Source organism: Stigmatopora argus, chromosome 14 (assembly GCF_051989625.1).
Source record: "Stigmatopora argus isolate UIUO_Sarg chromosome 14, RoL_Sarg_1.0, whole genome shotgun sequence".
Classification (NCBI taxonomy): Eukaryota; Metazoa; Chordata; class Actinopteri; order Syngnathiformes; family Syngnathidae; genus Stigmatopora; species Stigmatopora argus.
Window position 1 is genome coordinate 10,490,099 of NC_135400.1, and position 16,979 is coordinate 10,507,077.

The window sequence follows — 16,979 nt, forward strand, 5'->3', positions numbered from 1 at the left end:
CTGTCAATTCTACTATTAATTTATTAAAGGCATTATTCCGTGGCCGGATGATTCGCCTAAAGACGTTTCGCCGACGGACGTTTGACAGACGGACAGGTCGCCGAATGGACGTTCCACCGAACGGTCATTCGGCCGAACGGCCGTTCGGCCGAATGACCGTTCGGTGGAACGTCCATTCGGCGACCTGCCCGTCTGTCAAACGTCCGTCGGCGAAACGTCTTTAGGCGAATCATCCGAGTACCCATTATTCAGGAAACAATAATATCCTTTAATTTGTGGAATGAAACGATACTTTTTACGGATGTACAGTAAGTTGGTGCGTGGTGATATATGCCAACAACTAAATTAGAATTATAAAAGCTCAATATTGCTTTGAGATACGAGACTTTTACCGAACTGATTTTTTTGCGGGTAAAAACCTGCTGATTTCTAGAGTCAGCAATCTAGCAGCAACAAGAAAATAAATCACGGTGACGTTTACAGGCATTGCCAAACATCAGAAAAAAACACATTTTGAAATGTACTTGTGTTTTTATAGTTATGGCACTTATGTAACACAAATAATGGCAATGTTTTTTATACCATACTATGACGTAGTCGTATTCTGCATTCCATTTAGTGCCTGGCCTTATATTTGAGTCCCATTCCTGCCTGCCAACTATTAGAAAGTCCTCTTAGCGTGATGTAGTGCTGCTGACAAAATGGGCATTTTTTTTTAAAAACAAGCTCACGGTGGGATATTGGTGGCGCGGTGGTAGCCGGCCGGCAAAGGCGGCGACACGTTAAAGCATTGCGATGGCGCTGCAAAGTGCTGATGGTCAGAAAAGTAAAAGGCGCCACATGAATTATAAATGGCGAGTCGCTCCAAAGCGCAACAACATTCGCGCACACAAACAAGCGTGGCGGCGGGATGGCCTAATGATGAAAAGCGTTCATGCGGCACATTTATGAGGACCCAAGATGATTTATGATATGTGCGATGGAGAAGAACGTGTGTGTATTCACATGTTGTTATTGCGCGATAACAACAAGGCTTGGCGTCACCACAACAAAAGTTCATTTTGCAAGCTTTTCTGTCCAGAAAAAAAACGAGTCATTTGGCAGGCTTTTGAAGTTTGACACATCAATGAGAGGAAACAGAAATTGTGGCTTAGTTTGTCTTTTATGCCAACATGAGATTTTGGTAGCGCTCAAATAGCAAATTGGCCTTGCTAGGTCGTTTTTATTTGAAATAAAAGATTAGTAAACTATTTTGAGGAATGCGAACACTTTTTCATGAATATTCATTCATTCATAGAACCCAGAGAATACCCACGCAGCTAGCGGAGAACATCCAAAATCCATACAGGAAGGTCTAAATTTGGGATTGAAGCCTCTATATTCATGAAAAAGTTGACTAGTACTTTATTTAATTTCAAGATTTTTTTTAAGAAGTATATTTTCATTTTTGGGAGAGAAAAAGTAAACCGTAACTTTTTGTTTTGGGGTAAACTTTTACATATTTTGGAGGAAAACGTTGATATTTGACCCAAAATAAAATCCTATTTTTCAAAACACGGTATTTTTTTTCAAATTGTTACCATTTTGAGAAAAAAAATGTTTTTCCAGTAATTAAATTTATATATATATATATATATATATATATATATATATATATATATATATATATATATATATATATATATATATATATATATATATATATATATATATGTGTGTAGTAAATTTTCCTTTTTTTGTCAAGGATACTTTCACCTATAAATAAATAAGATGTTTGTGGCTTTTTTGCAATGACAAGCTATTGTTTTTATACGGTTGGATGCGTTTTTGTGTAGGAAAGCATAGCAAGTTTCCTGAAGGTGAAAGCGACCTTGGGGACGTTTTGGGAGGAATCGAGGCTGTTTTGAAGGCTACGGGCGGGTGAGTGGAACGTCAATAAGGCTCAGTGCAGACACTGACTCAGCATCTTCCCACCAACTTGGCCTACCCCGTCATGCGCGTGTGTGCGTGCGTGGGCGATGCGGGGTCTCTCACTTGAAGGCATAGCGCAGCAGGAAGCTGATCTTGCCGCAGGCTTCGCCCTGTTTGCCGTCGCCTTGGTCGCCTTTGGGTCGGTACAACTCCGGTTTGATTTGGCCGATGCTGGTCACCTGCTCCTTCTCTTCGCCGTGGAAGTCGGGACTGGACAGCTGGTGAGTCATGGGTTTGGGCCTGAAACACACACAAAAAGGATACCATGGAATACATAATACATTCAAGTAGGTAGATGGATGAATAAGTATCCTATACAGAGTCATGAAATCGATTTTTGCTGTCAAGGGTGATGTCATTGAATGGAGGCAAACTGACCGGGGGGTGACCTGCTGCTGGGAAACGGCGTTGGGCAGGTCTTTATGGGGGTGGGCGCCGCCTCCTTCCGAGTTGGGCACATCTGGAGATGTTTGGCTCAGCTTCAGCGTTCCTGAAACAAAACAAAACAAAACATCATCTTTTTTTTTACTTGGAGTGAAATGAAATATATATCATCATTCATTTTCTGGACCACTTATTCTCACAGGGGTGCTGGAACCTATATTTACATGAATATAGTATATAGATATGTAAAATTGTTTTATACTATATATTTTTTAAATGTTCTTTTCAATAAATATCTTCATTTAATAAGCAGATACATTTCAAAGAGTTCAGTCGTATTTTGTCCCTTCACATAAAAACACTCCTAAAATGTGATTCTGGCAAAAATAAGAATTAAAAATCCCCAAATTTTCTTAATTATTTCTCTTTCGGGGGGGGGCGGGGAGCATCGTGTGCGTCCCCTCCCCCCACAAGACTAGAGACGCCGTTGCAGTGCAGGCTATTTATAGCAGACGCGCACTTTACATTGCTGTGTACTGTACACTCACAAGACACGTTATTAAGGAACGGTCAGATGGGCTCATCGGATGCGCGGTTTGCTTTTTCTATGCCATTTTTTGGGGATGCCGTCACAAACGGACGCAGAAAAATATGCCGTTAGCCATAGTCACAGAAATTAGCGGTATAATTAAATTAAAGGGCGAACATCATTTTTTTGGGATAAAAAGATGTACAGTATGAGTAAACATGGGTCTCACCGGCATTGTTGGGATAGGAGTCCATGTCCAAGTAGGAGGGCTCCTGGGTTTCATGCGGGCCGCCCACCACGCCGCCGATGGCAGGGCCCTCGCCCCTCTCTAGGCCAGCCAGGTCGGAGAAATGTGGGTGATGCTGGCCCAGCGACGGGTAGAGCGAGGAGGACGACTGTCCTTCCTTCCTTTGGAGCAACGGCGGAAGGAAGGAGGAGCCTGGAGCGACGCCCGGCACCCCGGTGCTCCCCGGCAGGAGCCCCGAGGTCAGGCTCAGGCCGCCGCCCTCCTTGTCCCGCCACGGCAGCCAGCATAGCTTCCACGAAACGAAAAGCGAGACCGACAGCAGCACGATGCCGCAGAAGGTCACGATCACCGACAGCAGGCTCACTGAGATCTCTGAAAAACAAACAAACAAACAAACAAACATAGTGAACCCCAAACTGTTTGTGTTTAACAGATAAACCCAAGCCCTGATGGACCAACTTCTGACCACTATTTCAAATCTTCTTTTCAAAACCATATCGGGCGATGCATTTGTCTGAATGTACATACAATTCATTTTATGCACCGTTTATCTTCACAAGGGCCATGAGGGTGCTAGAGCCTATCCCAATCAACTATGGGTGGACACCATGAATCGATAGCCAGCCAATCGCAGGGCACAAGGACACTGACCACCATTCACGCTCACACTCATACTTAGTGGCAATTTAGAGTGTTAAACTAGTCTACCGTGCAGATTTTTGCAATGTGGGACGAAACCGAAGTACCCGGAGAAAACCCACGCAAGCCCGGGAAGAACACGCAAACTCCGCACACAAAGGTCCGAACCTGGGATTGAACTCTCGATCTCAGAACTGTGAGGCCGACTCGCTAACCACCGATCAAATGCGTTTTGTCACATTAGGGTTAGGTCTCTTCACCCTCATGCGGCACAAACACTTGCTCGCTCACCTGAAATTCACTAGGCCGGAAACATGCAACGTAAGCACAAAATCTCAGAATGAAAGTCAAACGTTGGCACTGCCGAATTGAGAAATAAACAGCGCAACCTCAAAATTCTACGCTGGCTAGAATTTTGACACTTGACGCTCAACACGAGGCTTCCCATCCGACTGAAAAGAAATCAAAGACGCCACCTTTTTCAATGTCACCTTTTGTCAGGCCAAGACGTTCAATCACTCAAAAGGCAGAATTGTGAGCCTGAAAAGCGTCGAGAAAACGCTGGCACTTTTCCCGTCGTGCCCTGCGCCTGCCCAGCCTCCAGTGAATTATTCATCACCCGGTGTATGTCATTAATCAGCGCTCGTTCTTCACTGATATGATTGCCAAGAAGGAGGGGGCCAGGAGATACGGGGGAGGGCGTTTTTCATTTCTCTCTGGCCTCCTTTAGCCTCGCTAGAGGGTCAAAATATTAAAAACGGCTCTCAGGAAAATAGCACAAGGAGGGAGAAGGTTGTTGTTGAGCGCTTCCTATCGTTTCCTGCTTTTCATTCATCCCGAGGAAGTCGATGCACGCGAGCCGGCGCGTGTGAAGGAGAGCCGAGAGAAAACAAGCTGACGGTGATTTAGGACCGAGGCCAGTTACGGCCATGAGAATGCTTCATGTATCGATTGGATGAAAAAAAAAGGAGAAGGAGAGAGTGGGCGGTTAGAATGGGCAAGTGTTACGAATGCTCTAACGCAGGGGTCTCGAACTCAATTTACCTGGGGGCCGCTAGAGGCCGAGTCTGGGTGAGACTGGGCCGCATCAGGATTTCCACAAGAAAAGCACTGATAAAACATTCCAACGTTATCAAATACCTTTATTTTTTAACAAAAAATAATGAATTAAATAAATTAACTTAAAGATGAATAAAAAATAAATCAATCAGTAATATAAAACCAAATAATACTAATTAGCATACAGTAGATATACACTGGCTGGCTAAGTAGAGAAAATGAATTATTTTTATTCCATTTCAAATGTCTGTATTAACAGCTCTTTAACCTTTAACTTTCTGAACTTGAATGGAACATTGAACATGAAATATTCTGAACACGGCTTCTTTTGCCTACTCCTTGCTGCTAGAGACCTGGCAGCGCTTCTTCTCACATAGTCACATTTGGCTTGAGGGAGGAAGCAGTGGAGACCCTCAGTAGAGCTTGAAGATGCTCATCAGTAAGTCTGGACCTGTACTTGGACTTATTGAAGTTCAAGGTGGAGAAGAGCTTCTCACACAAGTATGTGCTCCCAAAAAGGCACATGGTCCGCTTGAACCTTCGGGAAAGTTCAGGGAAGCTGGGGGTCAACTCTCTCAAAAATTGCCCAAGCTTGTCTGCTTCTCCACTCACCTCCCTGAACTTGGCTTTGAGTGCAGAGTTGCACTGCAGGTCAATGAGCTCCATTTGAAGCTCAGGAGGGGCATCTTGCACATCAAAGGAGAAGGGGTCCGCAAAAATTTGAAATGTGGCTTTGTGTGTCTTGAAGTCTGCAAATCTGTGATCAAATTCCTCCTGTAGCTTCGAAATGGCCTCAACATACTTCTCACCACTGAATGGTGTGCCTGCATCCACGAGAGCCTTGCATGCTGGGAAATGGCAAAGGTTTGTCTGAGAGAGCTGGGCTTTCCATAACACAAGTTTAGTGCAGAATGCTCTCACGTTGTCATAGGCAGCACTGACAAGTTGCCCCTGGCCTTGTAGCTTCTTGTTCAGTACATTAAGCTCATGTGTGATATCAACAAGAAAAGCCAAGTCCATGAGCCATTTGGGATCACTTAGCACAGGATCAATCAACTCACAAACGGCGTAGCTAGCTTTGACTGCTGCATTACTGTCTTTGGTAGCCTTCTTGAAGAGATCCTGTTGCCTCAGAAGACGTGTTTTAAGACTGGCAACCTGGTTGGCTCTCTCATCTCCCTGGTATTTTTCGTACTCCACAGCATGTCTCGTAGTACAATTACGTTTCAAATTGTATTCCTTGTGCACCGCAACTTTTTCAGTGTAAATGAGACACGTCGGGGTGCCCCTGTGTTCAACAAAGAAATATTGCACTCCCCACTTTTCTTGAAACTGTCTGTGCTCATCACCGACCTTTCTCTTCACGGCAGGCTTTGAAAGAGACATCTCTGGGGCTCTGTAATATGTTTTTCCACTTGGAATGAGTCTCGGGTTGATCTTTCACATTCAGTCGCGCGGGTTTGTGGCGCATGTGCACTTTCGCTCTCCGTTTCAATCGCGGAGATGGCTACAGACACTGACACAGGCTGGATCACGGATCATAGCGCCTCATTCAGTTCTATGCTGAGAGCAGCGGAGGAGTGTGCGCGCCGAGCGGAGTGATCGGCCTCACGGCTTCTCCTCCGCCCAGCTGATTGGAGGAATGAATGAGTGAGTGAGCGAGGCACTGGACAGCCCGGCCGATGTCCCGCCCTCCAGAGCCGTATGCCTCACCGTGATTGGTTCATTCAGCTCCGAACCAAAGTTCCCTCTAATTTTTTGTTGGTCTGAGCAGAAAGACAACCTCCCCGAGCGCACTGAGTACCAGTGTGAGCGACATCATCGGTACTCGGATGATTTGCCTAAAGACGTTTCGCCGACGGACGTTTGACAGACGGGCAGGTCGCCGAATGGACGTTCCACCGAACGTTCATTCGGCCGAACGGAGGTTCCGCCGAAACGGGATTCGAACGCTCGCCCCGCCGGATCGTGTGTGTACAAGTTTTTCAACCTCGGCCCGCGGGCCATATACGGCCCGTTAGGATTTTTAATCCGGCCCGCCGCCGGTGTTGTCCAAATTATAGTAAAAATCAATGTTCGTCTGCCATCAATGGCAGTCCGGGAATAAGCACTCTTGGGCAGGCAGATGTAGCAGAACCGAGCCGTAAAATGACAGCAATCGGGTCAAATCCATCCTAAAACAGCATTTAATGATTAAATACAAATACTGGATGATATCGCGATGGAGGCAAAAAAACGTCTATAGACGTCCATTCGCCAAACGGCTCAAAATGCTCTCAAATTCGGTCAAATCCAGCTGAAAACAGCGTTTAATGATTAAATACAAATACTAGTATTTGTATTTAATCATTAAACTAACAAATACTAGTACGACCTGTCCGTCTGTCAAACGTCCGTCGGCGAAACGTCTTTAGGCGAATCATCCGGTCACGACATCATCATTGCTCGCTATCGGCACACCAGTATCACACCTGCCACAAGCAGGTGCATGTCAATGTTCCCTCTAATTTTTCATGTAAAACATGCTGTAAAACAAGAAAAACATGAGTGGACAGAGCTACTGCCACTGGCTGCCACTTAAACGGCGCCATCATGGGGAAAGGGGTAAAAAAAAAAAAAAAAAAAAAAAAAAAAAAAAAAAAAAAAAAAAAAAAAAAAAAATTGATCTTTCATATTAAGACGGGGGCCGCAAATTATCGTCCCGCGGGCCGCAGTTGGCCCGCGGGCCGCATGTTTGAGACCCCTGCTCTAACGGGACTAAAACAGTGAGTGGAGATGAGCCACTGGAAAGAAAAAAATTCAAAGAATTGAGAAAAAAACACTAAACAAAGACAAAAACGATAATAGGAAGAAACAATCAACAAACAAACAATCTAAGGAAAAAAAAGGACCAATGAAGATAGAAATAATTAGAATCTATAGCCTAAAAAAACCTGACTAAAACAAACCAAAAATGACAAAACAAGCCACAGACAGAAATAACAGTACTCAGCTAAAGTCAAACTATGCGTTGGTGGTCGTACGGCGTGTCGGTGACTAATGTATTTTGCTTCTGGTGTCACGCCATTCCAACACTTCCTGCCAATCACATTCCTTAGTGACCGCCCGCCAAAACGCAAGCAAACCCTTTCAACCGTCAGCTCTCCGAGGACTTTTCGATCCGCCGGGGACCTCGCTATCTTTTTGACACGAAAGCCACGGGCCGCGCCGTGACATTTTCAATGCAAATCTCCAGAGGCGGCGACCGGCCCGGTCCAATTCTATACGGTGGCGCTACTAATCTGCATGAGAGACACGCACCGACAACCGTTGAGTCCCGGTCTCTTGGCGCGCTCCTAAAACAAACTAGACACGGCAATGAATATTTCATGCATTTGCGTGATTAAGCGTCTTATGTGAACGTCAGACGCGATTGTGTTTGAACAAGAACGAGATAATACCGGACAAACATTCTTAAATCCTTTCAATACACACTCCGTAAGCGCGGTCACGCAGTCGTACGAGTCACTTTAGGTCAGTTTGGTCAGGTCAATTCCTTATTTACCCCAAATAGTAGGGTTTGGTATGGTTCACATTTCTCAGTGTACACATTGCAAACAGTAAAATCCAGGTGTCAACCAAGTATACAACGGTTGGTTTTACCTTGGTACATATATAGATTTCAGTATGTATTAGTGTTTTTTTGTTTATATTGATTAGTTTTATTGCTAATGTAACTCTCCATTCCAATCTGAAGACCACATACTTAAGGTCTTGACTGTCAAAAGTCGAGGTCTTGTCTCAATTTTTGGACTGGGTGTTAAGGTGGACAACAGATAGCTGAAAACCTCCCAGTTCAAATGCATCAGACAGCAAAAACCATCCAAGGCAGCTAATGAGTTAATTCATGATCAAGAATACTAAGATATCAGCATCCTGGTTTTTAAACTGTCCTTCATATTAGTTTAGCCAGTTTCTATGGAGTGATACAATCTGGTTACGGTTTGCTCGGCTTTCCTTACCTGCATCCATCTGTCTGTTGCGTCCCCTGAGCAGGTAGCTGAACTCCTGGCAGAGTTCACTCTGGCTGTAGCCACCTGGCGAGTTGAAACAAACCTCCTCCACCAGCATCAATGCCTTCTTGCACAGGTCTTCATCCCAGTCGCCCGACATCCTCCAATCCGCATTGCACTCTTGCCCGCACTCGGCCAATCGCGCCGCCCGCGCCCCCTCTCCGGAAGTTGTGCAGAAAAGGGTATCGGCCCGTGAACGTCAGGGCCGGATCACGCAAACTGGAACGACGGGCCCATGAAGGACTGACGGACGCCCTCGATTTACTTCCACTGGAAGGCAAAATAACACAGTATGTCTACTTGAGTATTCTATGGAAAGTTCTACTGGGAAGTCAACTGTACTGCTAGAATAGATATATGCTCAGTTGCCTTGTTAAGAAGTTTTACTGGGCTTGCAGGATATTCTATGGGATGCTAAACTTGAGTTTTAGGAGAAAATTCTACCAAATCCCTCGATGAGGTTTCTGCAGGGTCAAGTTCTGCTACAATACTTTGCAGGGAAGTTCTACTCAGAAGCTAGAATCTATTAACAGGCCCTTCGGAGAATTCTATTGTAATGGATTGTATTGTATGCTTTTACCAGGATATTTTACTGGAACACTGTACCAAAATTTCTACTCGTCTACTTCTAAGTTTGATTGTGATGCTATTCTTGGACATTGTGCTTGGAATTCCTGACAGTATTTAGTTCTGACAGTATTTAGCATGTTCCACAGGTGAATTATACAATAAAGTGGAAAGTTCGGCTCTAAGAAAGTTTTACCCAGAAATTTAACCACAAACTTTTAATGATGTTTTATAACAGGAGTGGACGAGGAAGTTTTGTTAATAATCTTCAATACACAGTATACATTTGAAAGGTCTACCAGATAATTCTGCTGAGAATTTCCATTGGGATTTTTTGAGAAGTTCTTCTAAGGAATTTTTCCTGGAGTTAGATTAGATTTTTTGGGGTAATTTCTTGTCCAATTTTTATCCCCATATGTGTGTTTGTCTGCCTGTGTATGAGCCCCTACAGTGTGTTTCTAACCTTTAACATGTTGTCACGTTGCTAAAGAGCAAAACAAGTGGCAGGCTTTTTAGTCCTGAGGCCAAAACTTTTCAGCCAATCAGCACCGACTTCCTGGAAGTATTCTTTCCTGACATCACCTGAAAGCACAGAAATGTAATAAACCAATCAGTTTGAATTCATCATTGGCGGCCATTGATGTCCAATGTGTTTGGAATGAGGGGACTGGCAGTGATTGTCTATCGGAGTCAATGTAGTGTCCAATTCGGCAGTGGGGGAGAATCAATCACAGGAAAAATAGCGGTAGCGAACCAGGACCATCGATCGGTGGATCGCTGGTTGTCGTCCAGGGAGACGTTGCTCTTTTTGAGTAGCGGCTGGCCAGCAGAGCGTTCGTCAATTAATGCATCGAGAAACGGTGCCGCTGGCTTCGAGCGACTGTCACATCGGAATTGGCCATCTATTTAAGGAAGGTGCACTTAACTCTATTCTTCTGGCCGCCACAGCAGGCTGTGGATTTGAAAATTGGTGTAAAAACGATTTAAAAAAAGCACTGTCCACATCCAATATTGCAAACACGTAGCTCCGCCCCAGTTAATCTGTCTGAGTCACTTTTAAACGAGGACGCCTCAGTATGAGCAATGGCTGTCTGGCCGTGAAGAAATGCCAACCTGAGGGTGGAAAGCAGAGTGGGGCGACAGACATTCGTTTCTTATCTACACTCGGGTCACTTCAGTTCAATTGAAAACGTATTGTTCACCTTAACGTTATCAGCTTGAAAATATCGGATTCCCACTTTTTAGCATTCAGTGATGAAATTACAAATACAAAAACCTAGTTTCCTTCTACCACTCTCTACCAGCCCACATTTTTATGGTACAGTTTTGTTGGGATCGGGAATGAGCATCTTCTGTTTTGAATCTTGGAGAAAATTCATTTAAAACTGATGCGTTAGTTAGGAAAAACTAGTAGGAATTTCTATTGAGGCGCACAGGACCTTCTAGCATTGGATCTCACAAGTCTCATCTTGGTCTGGAGACCACAATGGGTCTTAAATCACAAACATCTCGGTTGGAGTTCTGGTCTCGGGAAAGTCTTGGTCTAGGCCTTTGAGCACAACACTAAGACTTTATACAAAATAATTTTACTGGGGACAATTATTATTCGATTCATTTTCAAGACAACAGACTATTAGTAGATTTTGTGGACTTCTCCGCCCACCTGTGTTTTGGGAAAATCCATTTCAGTAAACAGCTCGTCATCTTTACAGCCTCCCGATTTGTGCCCAGTAATGACGGACGGGGCAGGGTCGTTAAAAATAAGAGCCAATGCTCGTTAATGATTCATCGGAGGTCGACGGCTGAACTTTCAGCTTCAGATGCCGTCCTTCCAGACCTCGCCGTACCGGCGACCACGATTTCCCTTTTTTGCGGCGTAATGACGCGTCGACCTTGTCTGGCGGCATTGTCGCAACAAGGCGGCCTGCTGAGGGGGATCGATGGCGAGTGGCGCGCCAGTCAATGGAGCGTCCTCGGGTGGTTTTGTGTTGCCGCACGTAGACGAAAAAGGCTGCCTTATCCCGTCGTCATGGAAATGCTTCGCTTCCGGAAGAAATGGCCCAGTTCTTTAGTCCTTGTTTAGTATTTGAGAAAACTAACTGGATGCTCACATCACCTCGAAAGAGGTCCAACACATTGGATCAGAGAGGTTTGGTGGTGGTCATTCATCCCAAAGGATTGGACGCCTCCCGCCATGGTAGAGGATTAATTAAACAAACCTTGGTTGAGTTGCGGAATGGCAAGATTTGGATGGTGGACTTCCTTTCTTCTAAACAAATCCCAACTCCATCAGATGATTAAAAGGAGATTATTTCTGGAGTGGCAGATTTATGGACTTTCTTTGGATTGGATATAGCAACGAATGGTTTAAACGTTTGGCTGACATGAGGGAAGGCAATGACGGTGCAATTCCCTTGGGCGCAACAAAAGACAAAGACAAAAGATTATCTTTCAAACTGAATACAAATAAAACAACTCAAACTCAACCTATCAGAAGATTTATCAAGAATTATTTCCAGAATGACAACATAATGGAATCTCTTTCTCCATTTTGGCTCAGTTTTTAGGAATGGCGCACCTAAAACATTTAGACATTCTGATGCATCCGAAAAATAAAGAAAGATATAAATAACAGAGTTTGTTTGTTATTTAAAGACTGGAGGGTGGATTGTAGAATCCACTTCAACTAAGGAATGACACTTTGGTCATGAATGAACACAAGATTGATTGAGATAAAAAATAAAGGACTTCTTTTTCAAAGCCAAGATAAAATCTCAGTTTATTTCCAGGATGCACCTGGCTCTTTTACCATCACGCGATCTTGGGAACCACTGAAAAAATGATATCCCTAAAGCGCTGGTTATTACTCCAAGGCAGCGGCATTAAACCCAAACAAAGCAGCCATGGCAATTCACACTGAATAAAACATGTCGTTGCTCCAGCAAAGAATGTTACGGATCAATACGATTCGCCTTGTATCACCTTGAAGGCCTATTGTTGACAAAGACACAGCATTCATCTTTTTTTTGTGGACAAGCGACAACATACAGCTCTTTGTTTGCAAAGCGCCGAGCACTCGGGGCGACTCAACCGGCGGACATGGACTCATTTATCAGCGCCCAGGCGGGCCGAGCCATCCCTTCTGCCTAATGGGATGCTTCTGCTTTCGATTGCTTCTGTCTGACCCCCCCTTCCCTCTGGCTTTTTTTGCTACACAAACAGGCCCATTTTCCACTTGGACGGACGGGATACACGATAGAGGTCACGACTTTTACCTCCGACTCGTTTCAGGATGGCGACTGCCATAAGAGCACTACCTTCACACATTACCTCTTTGTGAGGAATTACAATAGCTGCCATATTCTGCTGGATCAGATTTTGTTTTCATTTTTTTTTCTGGAGGTCTCGCGCACGCGCTCCCCCGCGACTCGCACGAATCGCATTCGGTGGTCAAGGTAAAAGGGGCGTGGACCCACGGGAGCTGCAAGCAGTGGAGAAAAGACCGTCGGCGGGTGCGCGCACGCAGAAGGCAGGTTGATTACGCGTGAGCGCGCTTCCCTCCGTCACCACGGTGGTCGGCTTCTCAAAAACCACATCGATACATGAGCGAACGACTAAAGTTACAGCGTGTTTGCACGTGCGGCGCGTGCCAGGCAGTGATGCGCGAGTGCCTACCGTCAAATGTCGTCGCTCTCCGCCGTCGCGTCAGGTAAAACGCCTCCTCGAGACGAAAGGAGCATCCCCAGTGTTTGTTTGTTTTCCCCTCCAATTTTCGCTGTTTTAATCGAGCCGGGACAATCTGACGTGGAAGGAGCGAAATGGAGCAAATGATGGCAGCCCTCCTTGTTCGCCCTTAATATTCCTCCTCCTCCTCCTCATCCTCCTCCTCCTCCTTCCTTGGTGGATGCTCGCTCTCAGCTTCCCGCCCTGTGCTCGGAATACTAATTCCCTGCCTCTCTCTCCTCTACTAAAGACACACTGATGTATGGGAGGTGTTTCTATGCGTGTGTGCGTGGGGGTAATGGCCCCTCTCAGCCAGAGGGGACGTGTGAGTGTGCGGCACCCCCGTAAAGCGCGGTATCTGTGCTATTCCAGCTGTGATGAGGTCGCCACGACACTCTCCAAAGTGCTAGTGACTGCCGGATGCTTCCCGGAATATGTGTTGAAGGTGGTGTGATAATCATCATTAATCGGTATTGCTATCACGTTGCGGCAAGTCTTGGGATATTGATAGCGTGTTGATATTCGCAACAACGTCAGCGTCATATCGCAATTCATCGTATTGGGTATTATGATACGGGAATTATCACGAGATGTCGATTATTTTGGGCTATCGAGGTGAGTAAGGCAGTGTTTCCCAACCACTGTGTCATGAAAAATGACTTGCAAAGAAGTCATGCGTTATGATTTTATAAGAGAAAAATTGTACTATTACGAGAATCCAGTGGCGGTCCGTGCATTTTCTCGTAGTGCCTTCAACGGGTAAAATCCACTTCCTAGCAGCATTTAGTGATTAAATACAAACACTGGAGCTTAAATACAAACACTGGAGCTTTTCAGATATCAGAACCGGGCCCACAATTGAAATATTATTTAGGAATATAGCCATATTTTACTCACCAAAAATCCTTTTTAACTGTACACAATATCCATCCTCCTTTCTTTCTTCCTTCTTTTCTATTGCCATCGAAGCTAATGCTGAAAGTCGAGCCTGTCCTGTCGTATTTCTGGCATAGTCCGTCTTGAAAATGGCTTTAAATCAACACAACAATATATTTGCTTGTGCAGCTCGCTACAGATACACTTTGGTAGCTCTGACTAATCACTAACCAATCATAGTTGGTGAAAGCGATGACATATCCCTACGCCTGCGACAAGGCATTGTGGTGTTGCCAACTCGAAATCTGATTGGTTAAAGCAACAGTCTTATCGACGCTTGTTTAATGCAGCAGAGCCTGCAGAACTGATTGTGAAGGCCTTGAGGCAGATTTCTGACCCTGGCAACAAATAATGGCTGAAATGGGATTGGTTAAATGCTTCAATATGAAAAGACACATCTGGAAGCAGTGCAACGAGGGGGAAAAGCAATGAAAGGAAGCTAACAGACAATTTGTATTGATGGACAAAATATAATATATGATTCAGATATTTCTTAGGCCAGCAGAGAAGGCCTTGAAGGCCGTGACGGCCCGCCAGTGCGAGAATCTAATTTAGATAGCGCGTCGGCCTCACAGTTCTGGGGTTGTGGGTTCCATCCTAAGTCGGTTATCATTGTGTGGAGTTTGCATGTTCTCCCAGGGCTTGTGTGGGTTTTAGCTGGTTTGGCCCAACTGCTCAAATATATGCAGGGTAAACAAAATGGGTGGGAAAACAGGGCCGGATTTTAGGGGGTGTCTGAGGGTTCGGTTTTAGGGTGTATTGGGGGCGTGGAGGATATAAAACAAATGTAAGATAACGTTCAGAACAATATTTTTGTGTTTTAGTTTAAAAATATCACAGTTAAGGGCTCTGTTTACATTTGTTCCGCCGTTGGTATGAATATTGTGATTTATCACGATTGGTACAATACGCTAAGTATCGGGATTTAAATGGTACCATGAGATTTGTGCGGTTTTTGTCGCGATTGGTCTCATGACACAGCAAGTATCGCGCAAGGTCAATGCTGATATCATCTTGGTGCTGTTATAATTAAGGCCTACATTTTATGATTAAAACACGATTGGTATAATACTATCACGATTCAGATAGTACAGGATGTGAAGATTTACATAATTGGCGCCGTAATGACATTTAATTAGTTAGTTAGTATCTTGGTTTTGACACAAGTTCCTTCATAAGACCACAATTATTTTGATCTTGACGCAACTGACATCAACATTTTTCAATTAATCGTGATAACACGAAATTGTGATATTGACACAAATTCCATGATGCATTAAATATTGTGATATAGTATCTTGAAACAGCAGCAGTCATTGGCTGCCTGCCATCGGAGCTAAAACGACTAAACCTCACCGACAAACTTGTAATCCTTCGTGACAATGACGAAGCGACGCAGGCGGTCGGCCACGATTGCATTTTTGCCGTTAACTCGGCAACATCTGGCCGAGGCTAACAAGGCCCGGAGAGCGAATTTGTCGCCCAAACCGGTGGGGCCTTCGCCGGGTCCCGTTGCGTCTGCTTTCCTGGAGAGAATCGGATTTGATTTGTTGATCAGGCGCTGAGGAAAATGTAATTGGAATGTCAGCGAGATGTCTGTCTCCGTAACAAACGGCATCCATCAGGAAGAATCTCATCAGCGTTATCAGACAAAGTGATTAGATGGTTCAGGGCTATGGCGGAGGGGGTGCATTTCTGCGGGACATTATGCTAAGGGGGGCCCTCCGCCTTGGGTACGCCAGACCTGTCGCCCAATCATTATATAATCGCCAAGAAAGCGTGGCGTTTGCCCCTGAAAAACTATCGTTGTGTACTCTTGGTGCCACCATGGAGATTGCATGCATTAAATCAGGTGCTATCAAATGGCTAAGTGAGGGTAAGTTGCTAAAATGTATTAACGATTGTAAAAAGTGCAAAAACAAGAAGAGAAAAAAACTAATAGATCCTTAGCAGGCATCGATAACTAAGCAACCCCTCCGAGATTAGTGCTCATTTGGCGAAACGTCTCATTTATTTCCTCTTGACTGACGGTTTGCTTCTGAAGAGCTGTCGGGCCAACTTGACGACTTGTCGCTCAAGTTGTAAACAAGAAATGGCTTGTCCTCACCCAAGGACTTGAAATTTGGCAGGGATGTTTGCTTGAAGAACCAAAAAACGGACCAAAAAGTCTTGGCAGAAAAGAAACACAATATTTGCTTATCTAGCTCAAAAAACTGTCCCGAGAAAATTCTTGGTAAACATGAAATTTGATAGGGAAGTGTGTTTTTAAAAAGCCTTCTGTGAGAGATATATCCCATAGGAATAAATCTAATTCATCATCTGGTCCCAGTTTACAGCATGCTGTGTTTGACCCCCTGCAGTGTTGGGTCACCATTGTCTGCTAATTGTGGTGGCAAAGCTGTGACCTACGCCGAGTGTCAAAACACACACTGAGAAACACAACACAAACAGCAGGAAAGGAGGAGGACTCTAGTGATGAGGAAGAGGAACGGAGACAAAAGTATTGAAACACCTACATGCAGGTCATTTTCAAATTGTAGAATTTCAGTATTTAGTTTGACATATATATATTTTTTAAATCCAAATTTGATTTTCTGGACGTTTTTGCGGTCACCAGACATTTTAATTTTGTTCTGGAAAATGTATATATACATTTTTACATATATACTGTTAAGCGATAAAAAATTGTAATCACAGTCCATAGTTAAGTGATCAATTTTTTCACTTTTTGAATGCAAAAATGATTTTCCCGATCCTCTCTCCAACAAATGAAAGTGGAAAGATTTCAATTTAAAAATTCCCATCCTTAGATTTTTCTAAAGTGGCCCTTGGAGAGAGAAACAAAAAGTTTGGCCACTCCAGCTCTACAAAT

The 16,979-nt window shown here is 44.3% G+C and overlaps 1 protein-coding gene across 3 annotated transcripts in view; it reads right to left on the reverse strand.

The window, feature by feature from the left end:
- Window positions 1–16,979, reverse strand: part of syt3 (synaptotagmin III) — a 34,716-nt gene that overhangs the window by 9,501 nt on the left and 8,236 nt on the right. For 2 of the 3 annotated variants that reach the window (XM_077618578.1, XM_077618579.1), the window contains exons 4-8: window positions 9,912–10,030; window positions 8,831–9,151; window positions 3,114–3,503; window positions 2,350–2,461; window positions 2,035–2,211 (exon numbers count right to left, since the gene is read on the reverse strand). In XM_077618578.1, the coding sequence (XP_077474704.1) occupies window positions 2,035–2,211; window positions 2,350–2,461; window positions 3,114–3,503; window positions 8,831–8,981 (830 nt within the window). In that variant the 5' untranslated portion in view covers window positions 8,982–9,151; window positions 9,912–10,030. Of the gene's footprint in view, window positions 1–2,034; window positions 2,212–2,349; window positions 2,462–3,113; window positions 3,504–8,830; window positions 9,152–9,911; window positions 10,031–13,123; window positions 13,343–16,979 lie in introns of those variants that run through there. The other variant, XM_077618577.1, reaches the window with a different exon arrangement.